At 37.7% G+C, this 19662-nt stretch overlaps 1 protein-coding gene across 33 annotated transcripts in view; it reads right to left on the bottom strand.

The window, feature by feature from the left end:
• NRXN1 (neurexin 1) overlaps positions 1 to 19662 on the bottom strand; it is a 680932-nt gene that overhangs the window by 87393 nt on the left and 573877 nt on the right. For 22 of the 33 annotated variants that reach the window (XM_054290267.1, XM_054290270.1, XM_054290273.1 and 19 more), the window contains 2 exons: positions 10062 to 10151; positions 8315 to 8634 (listed from right to left, as the gene is read on the bottom strand). In XM_054290267.1, coding sequence (XP_054146242.1) covers positions 8315 to 8634; positions 10062 to 10151 — 410 coding nt within the window. The remainder of the gene's footprint in view (positions 1 to 8314; positions 8635 to 10061; positions 10152 to 19662) is intronic. The other 11 variants (XM_054290287.1, XM_054290288.1, XM_054290290.1 and 8 more) reach the window with 1 other exon arrangement.

The following is a 19662-nucleotide window of genomic DNA, read 5'->3' as shown; positions in this document are numbered from 1 at the left end:
AGGATAGACATAGGATGTTGATACTACCCACGGAGAAAAATAGAGTTTTGAAGAAACCTTCTATAATAAATTAACTGAATGTCCCAAGAATTGTTTGATTAAAGAAAATGATCTGCAGCCTGTGAAGCAGGCATGCCTGTGAATGAAGATTTGGTCTTAATAACTGTAAATGAGCAGAAAGGGTTCTCACATTGCTATCACCGTTGTGTTTAGAAGAAATTTTCAGTATTTAATACTGTTGTATCACCTACATTTTGACGAGCTCTGATACATGCTTGATGTTCAACAACACATCACACAACAGACTCTTGTAATCAGATCCTTGTCAGCCACAGATAAAAGCAGGTTGCACGCTGCAACTTGCAGCAATTAGCTTGATTAATTAGATATGGAAAGAAAATTCATCTCCCATGTGCTGTGGAAACCCTTGGAATCCACTGGTTGGCTGCAGCAGCAGGACTGACCCTGCTGCTGTGCACTGGGGGGGCTGCAAGTGTGGCAGCACTTGGAAGGAGCTTTGAGTGGCAGGGTGCCTGCTCTGGGCTCTCACCACTCAGAGAAGAAGGTCTCACCCTGACTCAATTTGCTTTTCTTTCCCTCAGCTCTCAGGAATGCACACAAAGGAAATAGAATGTATTATTCCATGCTTTCTGAAAGGAAATTGTGTGAGCCAAGCTTGTAAAACACACACAGCACTTCAATCATAAAAATGCACCAAAGGAAGTGGTTAACGAGATCTTCAGGCTTAGCAGGGCTCCAGAAAGTGATAAGGGGACTGAACGACTCTCGCTTTCTTTTCACGGGAGAACAGAAGCTCTGAAACACAATACAAGGATTTCTATCCTTCAAGGCTACTGAGAATCAGTGACTGTAACACACCCAGCCTTTTTCAGCCGCCCCAAATGCAGAAAAACGCATTACAGCCATGTGATGGTGCAGTTAAGGGTCACCAGCTCAGCACCAACCTTTTGTTCCACCTGGGTGATACAATCCCATCTCTGTGTAATCCTAATGTTTATTTAGTGTGCTGGCAGGCACTGAGAAGGAACAGTGGAAGGCATCGTTCCTCAAACTGAAGATTTTGAGAGAGAACCAAACTTTTCTTCATGTGAGGACCCTTCCTAAGAAAAGAGGTTGACACAAAGAGTGTAACTATGAGGGAAATATTTTCCACCAGCAACAAATCACTGCTAAATTTGTTGTTTGCTCAGCAACAGTTTGATGCTGTCCCATGTTATGCAAAGGGATGGTTTAGAAACATTACTGTCCTAACATGACATGAGCAACTTACTAGGAATAAAGAAAGGCAGCACACTATGAAAAAACATTGGTACCAAGATGACTGCTCTACTAAATTTCACCTTGTTTAAAAATGGTAATGTGTCAGAATTTGAGACTGGATAAGATTAATCTGGGTTTAAAAAAACCATAATAAAGCAAATTGTTATAAATTAACTTGGTCATTTAAACATGAAAGAACAACAAAATTAAAGCAGCAAGTGGCCTGAGATCCTTTTCTCTCCAACTGAACTTAAAAAGAATCTTTGTTTACAACTAATTAACCAGCAATTTATGCAAGCATCTTGCCATTCTTTGGATTATTAACACTGCTGTAATTTCATTTACAAGCAGATTTTTTTCCCTGTGTGTATACAACACGGGGGGTAGTTTCAAAGCCGTGCACAAGGTTTTAGATATATCTCACTGGCTGAACAGAAATTCCATGGTTTGGCTTCCTTTTGGAGGGGCTGGAAACCCTTCCCACCTGGATGGTGCCTCATGAAGGAAATCCACAAGAGAGACAAAGACAAATCAGAAGTTTTTTCTGGATTGTGCAGTGCAGTAGGAATGAAATAACATTGCTGACCATGTTCAGATGTTTCTATGCCTTTAGTTTTCCAGAAAATTGGTTGGGATTTGCCTTTGGTGCTCCACTGTGATCCAAGGAGCCTCTATGAACTATTTCTCTCCAATAAATGCCAACAACAACAAACAGCAAATCTTATCCTCTGAGCTTGGCACAATAGTGTACTGTTTGAGTATTTATATATTAAGGTGTTATAGGATAAGATTTTCAAAAACATTGATAAAATATAGAAACATTAATGAGTCTGAGGAACTTCTGAGAAACTCATCCCAAGCGCACACACACAATTTGTTCTTCTTTTTCATCTCTGCTTTTTAAACAAAAAGCAGGGCAACACCTGGCTCTGCAATATGCAACAGGAGACCAGGATGGGTGCCAGAACTGACACAATTTAGCTTCTCTAGGAGTTTAATATCCTTGAGATCTTTATGCTGAACCAGATTTGACTGAATTGGTCAAGGAATGCAATATTTATTGAGAAGGACAGACAGACAGACAACCATGAGATCATATAAGTAATACTTGAAGACAACAAAACAATGAGCCAGTTCAAGAGGCAATTCTACTGAATTTTCTAAAGCCACCCTATTTACAGAACTCCAGTACTCCAGCTGAAAAGCCAATATTCAATATAGAAATATTGTGCATTAGAATGGGAAAATCTAATGTGATCAGGTAGCAAATATTAAAACAAAGAAATCTAATGTGATCAGGTAGCAAATATTAAAACAAAGATAGAGAAGTTTAATGTTCAGTGTCCTGTTTTCAATTTATTAGACATCTTGAGTGCCAGTGATGTTGACAATTATGTTTTAAAACAATTAGTTTAATGATCAAAAATCACTAGAAGAATCTTAAAATTCTTAATATGATATTTTAAACAAAATTAAAACAAACAAACAAAAAAACAAACAACAACAACAAAAAAAAACCAACAAGAAAAGAACCCCAAAAAAACCCAAAACAAAACAAGGGAAAGTGCAGGGATTTCATATACACCTAGTTAAATTTCTGTCTACCTGCGACTGACATCTTCACAACTACCATTCTGCACAGAGATCCTACTGCAAATAAGATTTGTCCTGAAGACTCAAATTTCCCAAGCTAAGGGAGATGTACGGATGCTGAGCACTGAGACACTGGGAGCTGTGGGATTCACTTTGCACTAGTGAGCATCTGTTGAATCAAATCCTCATGATTTATCAGAGCCCTGGGGAAGGGCTTTGCCTGCTGGGGCCGATGAACTTTGAAAGTGGAAGCAGACACATGAAAAGAACACACTTGTGCATAGAAACAGGACTTTGCAAACCATACAGAACATAATTTTAAACCAAATGGGTAGAAAAAACCTCATCCTGTTAATGTTATCTTCATTTATTTAATGATCAGTGTATCTCCATAAAACATGCTCACATTTGCTGTCCTGTGTAGAGGTCATGTGTTCAACAACCATGCTTAAAATTTATCTCTTTCCATGGATAACTCCCCTGTTTTCTGCAGAGCTTGTTTTTATTTGGCAGGTGAAGTCCCTGAGCCGAGCCTGTCATTGTCCCTGCTACAAAGAATGCTATTTAAATCTGCTGCTTCAATATATGTAAAGAAACCTACCCTTCACCTGCTGTATGCCCTCCAAGGCAACTGACCAAATTTCAGTTCATTGATTTAGTTCTGCCTGACCAAAAATCAGTGCCTATTGTTCCCAAACATGTAATCATCTCACAGTATAGAGCAATTGCTGGCTAAGTGGCTTAGTGTTATTGATAAGAACAAGGAGGACTGCCAGAATATGTTATGGAAAATTTTAAAAAGCTATTTTGCACACAATTTTCAGAAATGGTTTCCAGTGCATGAGAGTAGAGGCTGGTCTGTGGATAGGCTGTCATAATCAAATCCTTAGAAAGGGATGAGAAATGAGCATATTATTCTTGATTTACTATCACTTCATTTATGATTTCCAGTTAATACAGATTCACAAAGCCTTGCCAAAGAGATACTAAAGGCCTGATTGGGCTTTCCTAATTCAAGCAAAACCCATTCTCTAAGTCCTTTTGAAGCCTTTCAGGCTTCTGCCAACTCTTGCAATTTTTATTGCAAGCCTTGCAGTACTCAGTGTTTAGCTTAACATTTCATCTCCTGGAGTTCTACAAACCAGAATCTTTATTTTCAGTTTTAAAAGATGTTTATCACCTTCATGACTGAACAGAAAAACTTGCAAATTAGACTTTTTTAAAGTGTTAAAAATAAAAGGCAATAAGAAGGAAGAACTTTACTGTATCATTTTGCTGAATAACTTCATAAAAAGGTGATATTCTTAGAAGAAATTAATGATTTCTGAGGCTGAGTGCATACTAAAGGTTCCCTAAAAGTTAGCAACACATATTTTCATGTAACACAAGTCCTGTGCTCGCAAAAATTAAGCTGAGGGTTTTCTTTCCATGCTCATAAAGGTATGCAAAATGTTGAGCCTCCCTCCATGCAGTGTGGGGGAGCAAAGGACTCTCCTTCCATCCTCAGCTCCCCTGCCAATGGCTGGGGCTTCCCCCAGGTAAATGGCAAAGCGTGGAGCACAGGAAACATCTTGCTGCCCACCCAGCTGGTGCCAATTCTGCACCAATGCATGGCAGGAGATGCAGAATCTGCTGCAGCTCTGTGGTGATCCTGCAGCTGTCTGAAATGCCTGGATCAAAAAACCACAGGGCAGTAACGCGTCCCTCCCACGATGGCTGTGAATCTGCACACTTGTTAACACTGCAACAACACAATGCTTGCTTCATCTCCCTCTTCCTCCTGCCTCCAGATTTCCTCTTTTTTTTCCTCCTCCTTACCTGATACCTCTTGTTTATTCTATGCGATACTGGAGGCAGGGACTCTTCCTCTGTGTTTACCCAGTGCCCTGCATGGAGGCTGACAGCTTGAATGCCATTAAAATCAAAGGGAGAGTAGGGGAGAGGATTTAAGGCACTAAGGAAAATCAGGCATTCACCTACTACTGCCATTCAATAAGCTTTGAGTACCTTTCTCCCCCTAGAAAAATTTATATTTCCTAGTGCAATAATTAAGATGTCTGTCATCACCAAAACACCCATTGTTAAAATATTTCCAAGCTGGGAAAACCTTCATTTAGAGTCTTCAGCAAAAAACATTTCTTTCTCAGAAGCACTAAGACCTCCTTCATCTAAAATCATGCACAACAGTATTCAACACACTTTCTGGAAGTCCCATGTGGATCTTGCATCATATATTGCTTTTGTTAATATCTGTGAGGGAGCACAGACTCCATCAATTAAACATTGTAGGTTTTTTAAAAGAACCTTTCCTATAAATAGAGATTTAAATGATCTTCTTTAAGTATTGCAATCTTTAATTTAATTCAATACTTCTGCAAATGGAGCAAACAATCTCTGACTGATTAGATCATTTGCTTCTATTCTATTTCAGCCATGCACTGGTTTGCAGTAATGTAAGGTTTTTTTCATTAGCAATTGCTGTTGAGCTGCATATTTTCCTCAGTAACCTAATTAATGCTGGAGAGGTAACTTTTCTTCTTGTGCATTACCATATGTCAGTGTAGTTGACACCATTGCAGAGGTTATATATAAGCAAAAACCAGGAGAAAGAAAAAGTAAAGGACAAAAATGAAAGAGAATGAAGAAATGAAAGGTGGATTTTTTTTCATGACATGGTGAGTGCCTTCATGTCCAGTGACATTAAGGTGGAAAGTGATTACTCAGCACCCTGCAGGACAGACCCATGGGGGCCTTATGGGTCACAAGCTCAGAAATTTTTATATCCAGGTACAATAATAACCAGGTATGAATGAGGAGAAGAAATTATTTCCCTAAGGTGATTTAGTATTTTCCTAGGTCTTTGTGGCATGAGTAGTATAGCATCCTGCAGACAAATTTCAGCTCTGACTTTAGGAGGCTATGAATCTCCCAAAATCAAATCAAGGCCTAATGGCAAACTGTGCTCCAGTGCAGTCCCTGACTAATTAAGTGTATGAAATGACACAGAGAGATTCCACCAGGCAGGACATTCAGACATAGATGAAGTCAAGAAGGGCTCCTTTATACCCTCAGGATGCCTCAAGTGCTGCAGTGATATTACCATGGAATATTTTCCTCACAAATGTTGCTTTCAGGCTCCTAAATCAGGAGCTTCCCATCAGATGCTTGAAGTCGTTGCCCCAGCCAGGCTAACAGGTGAGAGAGGCTGATCAAAACTTTCACACTCAAAAACTTTCACACAAAACTTGGTTTGCAGCCATGCTCTGCACCTCTGGGAGGTCCTGGAGCCTTCTGGAAGCTCCTTAGGGTGGGAGATCAAAGAGCTCATGCCATTTTGGCACAGCCACATCAGCCAGAAAGGGATGAGGAAATGGCACAACTGCCTTGAGGCCACTCAGCCCCAGTGGCAGTGAGCTCCTCTAAAATCTGAATAGATGTTCTGATAGAGTCAAAAAGGGCCGTACCTCATTTCAGGCCTAGAAACACAAAAGCTTTGGAAAGTCATTTTGCCCTAATTGTTTTGTTTCCCCTTTTCAGAAAAATTTACACCCCACCACAGTTGTTAGCTTAAGAAAATTTTCTTCCAAAAATATCCCTCTGGAAAATCTCAAAAATAAAAGTCTTAGTGGCTAAACATGCAAATAGCGTGCAAATTTTACTGGGGAATACTCCCAGAAACTGAGGCCAACTGGCACAGCAATTATACCAGTAAATTCCTGCTGCCTACAGATCATGCAAGGTGACAACTGAGAATGGCCCCTGTGACATTTTTCCTCCAAAACTGTGCCTGGGAATAACATTAAAGAGTGGCAGAGGCCAACAGTATGCTGGGAACTGGAACAGCTAAACTTTGTTTAATTTTAATTTAGTAACATTAATTTAGCTCAAATTATTTCACACCATGTGTGTGTTCTACATTTTAGAGACTCATTTTCCCTTTGGTAAATTTGGTTAAGTCTTAGATTGTGTTGCTGCAAATACTGAGGTCAGACTAGTTGGATAATAGAGTACAAGATACTATTTAAAACAGAATTAAGAACAAAGAAAATCTATTGCTATTTATTAAAACTCTGTAACTCGCTACAATAATTATTTAAAACCTCCTGCAACCTGCAAGTCAAAATGCTTTTGTTTTAAGGCTCATTTTTAACTTAAATGTACTACTTCAAGTTTGTTTAATAACAATTTTTACATTTACTTTACCATAATTTTTGATCCATAGCACAAAGCATACAAAAATACTACAGACAGAAAAGCTGAAGTGCCAAATTTGATGCCCCAATTCACTCTGTGACTTGAGGTTTTGCACAGAAAACAGACAACCTGACCTCAGCCTCTGTCTAACCTGCATGTGCTTCATTCCTGAACAAATGAACCTAATTCAGCACACCCTGTCTCTCCCTCATGGTGCTTTCTGTGTTCCTTGTCCTACTTCTGGATCTCAGGAGTGCAGCTGTCTGTCATGGCTTGGTACCACAGTGGGCACACAAGCATGTGAAAACCAAAAGGACATAAGAAAAGCTTTTAGCAGTGTATTTTTTTTTTTTCTTGGTTTGGTTGAGGGTTTTTGTTTGTTTTTTCTTGGTTTTTTGTTTTTTTTGTTTTTTTTTTTTTTTTTAAGAAAGAATAAATGTAAAAGAAGTTTTAGGTTTTTAAACCACAGTGTCTGACTGCTGTTACTCAAGATGAAGGTTAATTCATTCACATTCTTTTCTTCCCTCCTTTCCCAATAAGTAAATTCCCCCACATATTATACAGAGATCCTGACAAAACCTGAAAGCTACTTAATATATCACCAAATTCATGAGATGCAAATAGACTCAACAAACAATAAACAACAGCCCATGACTTGGAGCCTGAATCTCCCATGGTGCAGAGTGCTCTTAATTCCCTCTGCTGTCCTTGCCTCTTGTGAGGAATACTGCCAGGGAAGAAGATCAATCGTGGGACTAGAGAAAGTGCAAATTCCCTCTTTTCCAGCCTCTTGCAACTTTTTGTCTTCACACCTCCTTCCTGTTCTCTCTTAAAACTAAGTCTCTTTTCTCCATCTCATGGATAAAGTCACCACTTCATTTCATTATCTCTAATTCCAGACATCCTGCGTTCCTACACTGAAAGTAATCGATGTAAGCCATCAAAGGAAGAAAGGGTACTTAAAAATATGCACCACTACGAAGATGGATGACAGAGCAATGTAACTCAGCATCAGAACAATCTGAACTGGTAGGTTTGCCTAATTTAGAAGAAAAGCAAAGCCCTCACTTTCCCTCAAAATGCTGGTGAGCATCACATCCGTGAGACGTGTACGGTACAAAACTTTCAACAGGAACTCATGCATTTCTTTAAAGGGGGAACGATTTCATCAGCAGAGGGAATGGGACAAAGGAAGCCACGCTCAGAGGTGGGAAGACATTTGCAAAAGGTGAGGAAGGTGACTAACCTGACCAATGGGTTCTTTGGTCGGAGCCTTTCCTCTTCTGGCGGTGCTGGTGGCCAGGGTGGTGGTGGTTTCCATGACTGACGTGGACATCTCCGACTGCATGGCGGTGGCTGTGGACTCGGTTGTCATAGAGGAAGGCACTTCACCAACAAGTCTCACATTCCCTTCTATCATGATGTTGGCATCATTTTCTGCTGCCATATTCAGAACTTTCAAGCCATTGTAGTAAAGACCAGAGAGCTGGCCTTGGAAAGGGTGGCCACGTTCCTTGCCTCCAATTTTTATTGTTGCTTGGCTATTGAAGATTGTGAGCTGACGCCCTGTGAAGATAATATTATATACATGCAAAAATGTTGATTGTGAACGCTGTACTCTACACGAGTGATAAGAGATTGTCATGGGGTGAAAAATGAGAGCAATAAACTATAAGAAAAGGATTTGACTCATAATTCATTGCTTTTTAATGAGGTGTCCATGAAATGCATAAATTTTGAGAGCGTTTGCATTTTTCTTAATTTACAACGTTTTGAGATTTATATGTTTTTTGCTAAAAGGCCAATCAAATATATTTGCAAATGTGTTTGGAACTACGAGATATACCCCTCTCCCTTTTACCTGAAAGCAGTGTTAACCTTTTGGTGTGTCTCAAGAATGCCAGGTTCTCTAATTCCTTAAGATAACTTTTTCTTCAAGTCTGCCAACATTTAAAAGTTTGTTGTTTTTTTTTTCCACACATAGAGCCTATAGCTTTATGTACAAATGAGTTTATGTATGTATAGACATATACAAATATGTATATACACACAAAGTTTATATATTTGCCATCAAGTCACTAGGTCAAGTGAGTTTTAAAGAATTTATGCAGTAATTTTTTGCATCTTTATGCAAGTGAATATTTACATTTTTAATTAAATATTTCATTTTTGTAGTTAAATGTTTTATTTCCCGCCAACATACACACTGAAAAGAAACACATGGTTTGCACTAAGTATCTCAGAAGCAGATTCAAAAATAGATGTCTGATTGGCTTTCAGCAAGGCTATCAATTAAAATAAAAGATTTTAGATGTAAAAGCGGCTTCAGAAATGATACACATACCGATGGAGAAATCATGGCACATTTCCATTAAAACAGAGAAATCCTCAGCAACAGTACCACTCTTAGTAAATAGAATAGCCACTTTAGTGACTATTTGGTTTCTGCTCACAAAAAGCATGCACACAACTTTAAGATCTGTTTTAATTAGTGTTTGTTCCAAAATCCCCTTAGAAGGTTGCAAACGTTAAAGGGACTTCATTTTGATTGGCAATTCATATTGCCCACTATTTAAGACACCTACAGTTTAAACAAATTTTTTTTCAGGACCATAATGAAGATATCATAACTACAGATAGTTTTAGTTAATAATTTAGATGCTGGAACATGTAATATAATCTATGAATGATTTATAATTTTTGGTTAATGTTTGCTATGAGTACCTTCATAGATTGAGTTAGTGGATTATATTTAACAGTCCCTTTAACCTTAAGTTAACAGGGTAAGATTATTAAACAGCTGGTACTTCTAGAAATGTATAGAAATTATTATACAAGGTATGCAAATATTACTCTATATTTTACTTTTTAAAATTTGTTTTAATTTAGTTTTACTGAAATTTATTTTTTATGTTTATTAGTGTTACAATGAAGCACTACTTGGTTATGTTCAAATTATTTTTTTATTTGAAGTTTTAATCAATGTTTTTTACCTTTGTCGAGTAGCCATTCATCAACTACTCGACCAAGTCGATATGGAATTCGCTGTCTAGCAATCGCCAGGCGCTCGTTATCATTGTTTCCTTTAAAGTTTAAAGAGACATTTCATTGGTTAAAATCTGTAAGGTCAAAGGTTAAAAGTTAATACTTAAAGCTTGAGCTATACAGTTGCCACATGATTTTTTGAAATTTGGAATTTTAAAAAGTGCTACCTAGAACATTTCATGGTTCAGACTTTTCATTCATTCATTTATTTTATTTTAGCAAACAAAATTATTCCTATGTTAATTGAAAATTAGAAATCTGCATTTGAGCTAGGTTATTAAACTTATGTTATAGACAGACCCAAAAAACAAATTTAAACATCATCGAATGGCTTTACAAAAAAATGATAGTTGACCTCAGGGTTTTGTCTTTTTTGATGTTTCTTATTAACTAGTTAAACATGTTCAGGTGAAACAGGTTTAAGTTTTCAAAAGACATCCAACCTCTCACTCCAGGTTAGTCATTTAAAGAAGAAGAACACAACTCTTAATCACCATCTAAGGCACACTTACTTCTTCTGTCTAATAATAGTCCTGCTGTAACTTATTCCTAAGCAGAAAAAATACACATTTTTTCGCTTCATTTAAATAAAATTCAGAGATTCAAATACATGGTACAGAACAGACCAGGGCATTCACAGTTTGTACATTTTCTTAAGACTCCTTGACAATGTCTTGAAGGAACACCAAGGCTTTGACAAAAGTGACTTGCTGAAAGGTAGCCTGGTTCTGAAACGTGCAAGTGCTTTAAAATTTAGCAAGAGGCCATCTGTGGTGGGGTTTCAGAAGTTAAGAACTAACCAGAACTCAGCAATGCAAGGGACAAACTTGTCATATTTGCCAACTGTATCTATTCTCAGTCAGTGCAGAGATCTCTGACTGCTTTAACTAAAACAGTGAGATAAAATAAGGCTTGTACAGTCAGAATAAAAGCAGATGAGGAATAATTAGTGAAACACTTTAAATATTTATTTGTAATTATAGTTTTTTGTGTTTGAGTGATATAGTTCTGATCCCTCAGAATACCACTTAAAAAGCTACTTAGGAGAATGGCAAACCTAAATATTTCCTTCAATGTATAGGCTTTTGGAGGCAGCAGAGTTTTAGACCAACAAATCTTTTACTTTCATTCTATTGGTTCATATTAGTAAAGAATCTGAGAGATAAGAAGGGAAAGATTGGTAAAAAGCAGTTCATAAATCATGTCCAAATACAAAGTCAATCTTACTGGCTGAAATGTGCATATTTTCTTTGACTTCAAAGCCCACCAAACCAACTAAGAACCCAAGTCCTGTATCTGCAGTGGAAACATAAGCACACACTGCAGTAAGCCCACATAGTGCTCATAAAGATATTTTCTTGAGCTAGAAGGACCCTACTGCTAACTGCTGAACAGAAATATTACCCAAATTCAGGAGAGCAGTGTTCCAGTTTGTCACAAATTTACAAGCCATAACGGGCTTGCAGGGAAGAGTCAGTACAATAGCCCCCAAGAACTGCAAATGAAACCATGGTGGTTTTATGCAGATATTTATTCTACAGTGCTGAGAACTGCTGTTTTCCATGTTTCATGCATCCCTCACTTGGTTTAGCATGGACATCATTCACCACGCCAAAAGCTGACCTATTTGCTTTTGTGGAGATTTTCCTTCCCTTTTCAATATCTAATCATGAAATGGTTTGGTTTGACATCATTGCAAGGGATGTTTGAAGATCATCTCTTCCCTCCCCTCTGCTGTGAGTAAAGACACTTTTCATTAGATCAGGTTTCTCAAAGCCCATTTGACCTGACCTTGAGCCCTTCCAATGATGGGGCATATTGAGACAACCACAGAGGGTGGTTCCACAATTTCTCTGAGTAAATATGTGAACATCTAAGTGCATGTCATATTAAAAACTACATGGACATATATGCATATATATATAAAATATACACATCATGTTTATATGTACATTTCTCTCTCTTCTCAGGTTTTAGATGTATTTCCCATAAAACAGGACTGAAACTGAACATCAAGCTTTTTACGGAAACTTTTCCTTTTGTACTTCTCCAAGAAAGTGAAAATTTAGAATTAAACACATCACAACACAACCACTCCGATGATGTGAGAGTACAGAAAGTTTTAATTTTTTTTCTCCTGTTTTGATCTTTAAAATTGCTTTTCTTCATCCTGGCCTCCTTTTCTTACAGCAAACTTCCTGTGACTGAATGGAAATTTGAGAAGTACCAGAAAAAAACTCCATAAAAAGGTCATGTGACCAACAAAAGAAAAACAAAAAGAAAAAAATAAAAGGAAAAAAATGTACGGTCTTACATGTTTCTGTTCTGGATTTGTATCTTCCATCAAAATATTATGCGTGTATATATGTATACCTAAACCAGTGAGGTAACAATTTATATTTTCGGATAGTCAGTTACTTTTAACACACTTATTTTTTCAATAAGATATTTTGACAGTTTTTATTGAGGCTTTATCACTTGAGTCACTGAATAAGTGAGAGAACATCCTATTTCTAAATGGCTTCCCTAACTTACAGTTAATGAATCATGAGTTTAAGTTAGTGTTGCCTACCCTTTTTTTTTTTTTTGCTTATCTATATTTAAAAAAAAAATGGGGGAGTGGGTGAAACTCTTCTGTGTCATTTATAAGAAAGGCTAAGTTGTTCAGAAGAGGTCTGTGGGCATAAGGAATACATTAACATAATGGAAATAAGTCTCATGGATAGAGATCATCACTCACTCATCAGCTTCACACACGGTTACTCACTGGATGCCTTTCATGAACAAACTAAACTCTCTCTAGTTCCCCAAAGGAAATTATGGCTAAGTGTTCACAATTGCCTATAGTGGGGAGGCATTAAACTGTGTTGATTATTCACCCAGTGGGTGTAGATCAGGACCATGTGGTAAGAGAAGCCCCTGCAGCTCCCAGATGGGATCCTCAGTGCTACTGCAACTCTCTGTTGCAATTCCATGACTAACATGGGATTTATCCTAGGAAAGGTACACTCTCACTACTCTGCAGCTGCTCCAGAACATCTCTATGGTGACCCTGGAAACTCCTCTGTGAACTAACAGCATAAATTTAATCTTGGCCAGCTTATACATTTCTTTGAATTATTTCATTAAAACATACAATAAGTATGGTTTCTGAGACTATTATAATGTGATTCTGTCAATAAATTGTGTTTCATACTAGCTGCAGCAGTCCTGCACCACTGGGAGCAAAATTCAAATGAAAAGCAAGAAAATAACAATTTGATTTGTAAAGGTCACACAAAAAAATAATTGCTGATTACATTAGCCCATTCCTCATCAGAGGAAAAGTGCACTGTGAAATACATCTCAATTTGGCACTATTACATTAGCTCAAGTTCTTCTAGTATACAATATAAATGGAAAGGTTAGAGGGAAATGGTGTGGAACTTATCTGGATTTAGTTTCAAGGAGAACACATGGATTTAGTAATGACGAAACCAGTAGACACATAACAACTACATGAAAAAAAAATATTCAAAGAACTGAAAATAACAGAAAATCCATTAGAAGCAACAAAAATCCTATTTACTGCATCACGAAAAACACACTTAGTTTTAATAACTGATTCTTCCCAAACATCTGGTTTGGGTCATACAACAAATCTGGATAGACACACTAAACTGTATGCATTTCCCTCATCTTATAATCTCATCCCCAGTAGAGAAACCATAAATACCACAGACTGTTTTCCTCAGGAGTATTCAGTTCACGTTTTTCTACCTTCCTTTATTTATGCTTGTTTTTACCAATATGGTGAACCACAAGGAACTTCTTCAGTAAAAACACTTCCAAGAAGGTTAATAAATTTTTTCATGCTCTAAATAAACCTGCAGCTTTGAGATTTTATTCTGTTACCCATCAGAAAAGATTAAGTGCTCTGGCAGGCACCCTTTCAATCGTAATTCATAAAAAAAAACCAACCTCATGTGCCTAAAATTTAATTGTAGACAGCTATGTGACTATCCAGCATTACTCTTCCAGGTTCTATGGCCAAGATTTCTTTGATTAAAAAAGCTGGGTGGAAATGATTCACTCAGGATGTGCACCGTGACATTGTCTAACCTGATTGAATTCTAGATGGCTTCATTCTTCTGCCAAATACACAATATTTTGTCACAACAGAGTGTTAATTCCATACTGGCAGAAAGGCTTCAAGGGAATAACAATAATTCCAAAGAATCAAGGTAAGCAGAGAAGAGCAGCAAAGGTCAAGTCTTTGAGTCAGAGTTAAATCTTGTGTCACAACTGAGAAGAAGCAGTCCAAAAAAAACTTTAATCATACCTTTATATCTATAGGTCAGCTGGGACAAACCAACTATGTGAACTTCACTAATATGTATTTTATCCCTCCTGATTTATTATATTGTCAGGGCTGGAGTGTAATTCTATTTTGTGCTCTGAAATAAAGGTGTCAGTTATTGATGTGAAATAGCAGCATCCTTGAAAGGGAATAAGTAAGAAGGTTGAAAATCGTGAGTCTGTGAAGAGCAAGCTAGACTAGAGAGCATTTTCTTTGAAACAAACCCTTTAACAGAATACAAATTCACATTGTTAGTCCCAGTGATCTTTTAGGGAAATAAATAACAAAGTGATGAAAGCAAGGTCTCTCTCCATTTATAAACAACTCTCTCTCCCTGGTTTTGCTCATCATGATCTTGACACTGCTCTTTCTGAACCATGACTCCCCTGACATCTTCAAGAGGAAGGTAGAGACCGGATCACTCCTCCAGATGCAGTTAGGGGTGAAATCTGACTGAAATTTCAGTTTCATGGCATGAGAGGAAGCCACAGCAACTCAGGGTGGGATATGGGGGGCAAACAGTCCACAAACAGTCTCACATAGCCAGGAAATGAAATCCCAATCTCAGTAATGTCCTATACGAAAGTTCTTTCATTGTGACGGTGGTCACAGGGGTCTTATGTTGAAGGAAGAGACGAGAATTTTGGCTCTATGTTCAGAAGGCTTGATTTATTATTTTATGGTATATATTACATTAAAACTATACTGAAAGAATAGAAGAAAAGGCTTCATCTCAGAAGGCTAGCTAAGAATAGAATAGAAAGGAAAGAATGATAACAAAGGTTTGTGTCTCAGCTCTCTGTCTGAGCCAGCTGGGCTGTGATTGGCCATTAATTACAAACAATCACATGAGACCAGTCACAGATGCACCTGTTGCATTCCACAGCAGCAGATAATCAATGTTTACATTTTGTTCCTGAGGCCTCTGAGCTTCTCAGGAGGAAAAATCCTAAGGAAATGATTTTTCATAAAAAGATGTCTGTGACACTTTCATACCATCCATTTCCATTACTGTGCACACATTGCACAGCATGGGTTGCATGGGGTAGGCAAGAGGTCCAAGTTCAGCTCAGGAAGTCACTGTGTTAGTTGGGAACACTGCTCTGACCTCTGCTTTTGCTGACAGACTTGTCTAGCCAGTGCTGGATCCAGGAGTGAGCTCTGGATGGACCAGATGAAGGTGTATGTTCTTTTCTGCTGCTGAAAGATGTCAGGTCTCTTTGTAGCAGTGGAGGATGCAGTGGTCAGTCTTGAAGGTGTTGTATGAGGAGTTACATACCCAGAAGGCTGATTTGGGCTTCCTCCAGTGCTTGGAGGGAAGGTAGACACAGAGTTGCAGAATATAAATATTTTGAACAAACCTTACCAACAGCTCAGTGAGAAGGTAAAAGTGAAAAGAAGCTCTTAAGTTAGAGAAAGAACCTGTACAAATAAGTAAGAATGCAGCTCTTCAATCCCTTACCTTCTCAAGAAATATTTAACCTCTAAAGAGAGAAACCACCATGAAGTACCACTTTAAATTTTGAAGTGCCAAACCTGGCAAGCTCATACTAAATGACCATAATATAATATGACCCTTTACACCCTACAGGAACTCCCAAATTCCTTATAATGACTATTAAGCATCCAAAGACACTATTTGCCCACAGAATGACTCATAGCAGAGGAGTAGAATCTCTCACTAGGGGTTATAGCGCTGCTAAAAACGAAGTAAAACTCAGGTTTGCCTTTAAGATTACAATTACCACATCTATTGAAAGATGTCCATTTATCTTACAGACTGTACCAAAACATCTTATTCACCTGTAAGCTCCTTATTTCACGCCTGAGTATTAAACAAAGCAAATAATATTTTTACAACTTTCTACAGGATTAAACTGTGAACTCTCATTAACCTCGCAGGGGGAGAAGTTGATTTCACTTCAAATCAACTACCTTCTGCCCTGTTTTTGTTTTTGATTATTTTTCACTGGATTAATTACTAATTACATGAAGAGTGTGCTCTTCCTGACTCTCACTTCCTCACTATAATGCAGTGTCTCAGTTTGTGCAGTGTTGGATGGCTTATTTTGAGAGATTGATGTATTATATCAAAAACAAGCAAGAGAAGATGAAAAGCAACAAGAAGCAGATAAGAAAACATAAGACTGGTTTGATAAATTAAAGGTCATATTTTGTTATCTGGAGTTTTACAAAGATCCTTTGTACTGCCTGTGTAGTATTAAAGGAGCTAATATTATAGGGCTGCTGCTAAAACAGGCAGGACAATTGATAGAAATCATTGAAGAGGAATGAATTGTTGTAAGTATGGTACCATATCCCACATTACCCCAAGAGTGACATTTTGCAGTTCTCCAAGGTAAAAGGACTCTGAACTGTTTCTAAATCAATGTCAGAGCATTTAAGGTTACCTTTTCTGTATGAATTTAACCAAAAGTTGACTGTAAGCAGTTTCTTATTCCATAGATTTTCAACAACTGAAAAATGGAGAATGTTTCAAGCCTATTGCATTGAAAATTAGCTAGATCTGAGATAGCAGCTACTGAGGGTGCTCTACTGACTTTTTTCCAAGCAGCAATCTAGATGATCTTCATTTCATGCTAGAAAAGAGGTGCTTATAGAATGTCTCTTGACAGAAACAATAGATTACATAAATGAACAATGGCAAATGGGAAACACTGTGCTCAGCTCTCATTTTAAATTCCCACTGGGCTGTAACTCCATGAATATCCAGTATTCAGGTAGAAGCCATCAATAAGAAAGGACTTATTAGCTGTGTGGTAAGTCTCCTAATTAAGTTTAATCACCACATAAATTCTGAGATCAGAATAAGGACAAACTGCCAAAGGTCATTGCTCATATCCTTGCATTTTATTGTAGTCAGTGAAAGGCTTTGGAAAAAATCTATTTTTCCCATAAGTTATTTGTGGACAATTTGCCACATGAAAAGTTATCTCAAACAATTGGAAAAAATCTTCTGGAGTTAAATCCTGCTCTTGGTTAAGTGGCTGATAAGAGAAAATTGGCCTTCAGTTGGGATCTCCAAATCTGCTGAAGCTGGACTGCTTTAGCAGACTGTTCAGGGGCAGTGCAGGGCACAGATAAAGTCATGCTCATTACATGACCAGATCCATAAACACTGTATGAAATCCAAAGCACTCAGCACCAACCTTCATCAACAGCACACAAACGTCTCTGCAGCCTAAATTTTAAAGATGTTGGTTTCACGTTCTTTGACAAAACATGAAGATGCTGGAGTTAACATCTATGTCCCAAAGTCCTGGGACATGCAGGTGCTTTGTCACACTTGCTGCACCTGCCCAGGCTGTGTCAGCTTGTTCTCCTAGGGACAAGCATAATTACACACAAGGCAACAGGAAGAAAGCAGATGTCATTATTTGGACCAGATTTTGCCAAGCAGAAAAAACCAAATGTGCCCATATAGACAGAAAATGGCATTTAAGAGATAAAAATCTGTTCTGTGTCAGCAGTGAGGGCAAAAAAAAAAGAAAAAAACCTAGCCCGTGGCCAAAGCAAGCTTGAGACTTTCAGTTCTGTCCAAAAGTGGCATTTCAATTTGTGTATTTAGACCTTGCAGACATTTTACTATAAAAGAATAATCTATTTCAAATGGAAAAGTTTAAACTTGCACATATAATGCTTTTGGCAAGCCACAGAAACAGAAACTGTAAATAATAGAAACAGATGCTCACTGAGATAAAAGCAAAGGAGTGCTTTAGGACTGCAGAACTACAACGAGACCACCACCATGGAAAAGCATAATGGCTGTGAGTAGACTCCCTGAAGAGGTTTAATCTCATCTGTTAAAAATTGAAATAATCTGATTTCCTATTTATATCTTTTTTTAAAAATCACTAATAATTCCCCTGTAAACTAAGATATGTTGCATATTATTTTAACTTTTTATAAAACGCAGCTCATTTTCTAATAATCTACAACACATTTCCAGTTAGCTAAGGTTTTTCCCCTTGTGAATGATTATGTTATATATATTATATATATATATGTATGTATATATAAATAAATAAATATATATATGTATGTATAAATAAATAAATAAATATATATATGTTTGGGTTTTTGGGATTTTTTTGCTGTTACAAAAAAATCTACTGTACTAGGCTGTACTACATTCTAGTACAGCCTAGAATACTAAGAACTGTTGCGAAACATTTGATTTTGTTTTGAGATGGCAATTTTGAAGAACATTTCAGTGCTCAGATACTCTGAATTTCTCTATTCAAAACTCCTCTATATTTTCCTTCTTGTATGGTTTAGGAGGTTCTCAAGGAAAGGAAAGCCTGGTTACCATAACACATTTATCCCTCTCCTGATAGCTCTGCTTTATGACTTCTCATACTATTTGTTTAAAAATGGGACAACGAGCCACTGCTGAGTAAAGAGCTGTGTGGGGAGTAGGCCGGAGATGGGCTGCAAGTGTTGGCACAAACCACATCCATGGAAATTCCATTTCAGTGCACCCTGTTCTTCAAAACTCCATGAAGGCACACTGAGCACTGAGCACAGAAGGAATTCTCTGGTGCCTTCCTAAATCACGGCCTGAAACCATCTTTGATCAGATCTCTGCTGGCACGTTTCCAGGTGACAGATGGTGTCAAGGAAGCCCTGGGCCTCCAGAAAGGAAAGCCAGTGACTCCAAAGCCAGTCCTAACACGTGTGGATCCTGCACCAGCTAAACCAAGACATCCCTGTGCTTTAGGCTCTTGCCCAGGACGCACTTTGATATGAGGAGCTGCTCTGTTTTCAAACCTAACTAGGACACATTTTGGATGGGCAGTGCAAAGCCAGCAGCTAACTTTCATGTAGGTATAAATTTATTGGCTTGATTTGCAGAGCAAATCTGAGCTGAGACATCAGAATGCAGAAACAATCAGTATTGAATTATTTAAGCATATATGAATTTGCAAGAAAATAGATTATCACTATTCAGCTGTCAATATGTTTAATTTTTCATTTTGTTTTACAAAAATCCATTTGGTGATGCGATACCCACAGTGTAGACCTGACTGCTGCTTTGAAACACTTATGAAATGTTAAATGGGAAAAAGATCAACTTTAGAAGGAAAATAGCTCTGCTAGCACGATTTACACATCTACTTTTTCTCAGGGAACCACTTGACCTTTTAAAAACATACTGAAACCCACCATATTGAAATTAAATAAGGCTA

This window comes from Melozone crissalis, unplaced genomic scaffold, assembly GCF_028551555.1.
Source record: "Melozone crissalis strain CALT ecotype California unplaced genomic scaffold, PUWL_Pcris_2 ptg000081l_1, whole genome shotgun sequence".
Lineage (NCBI taxonomy): Eukaryota > Metazoa > Chordata > Aves > Passeriformes > Passerellidae > Melozone > Melozone crissalis.
This window is presented reverse-complemented; position numbering and strand designations above follow the sequence as displayed.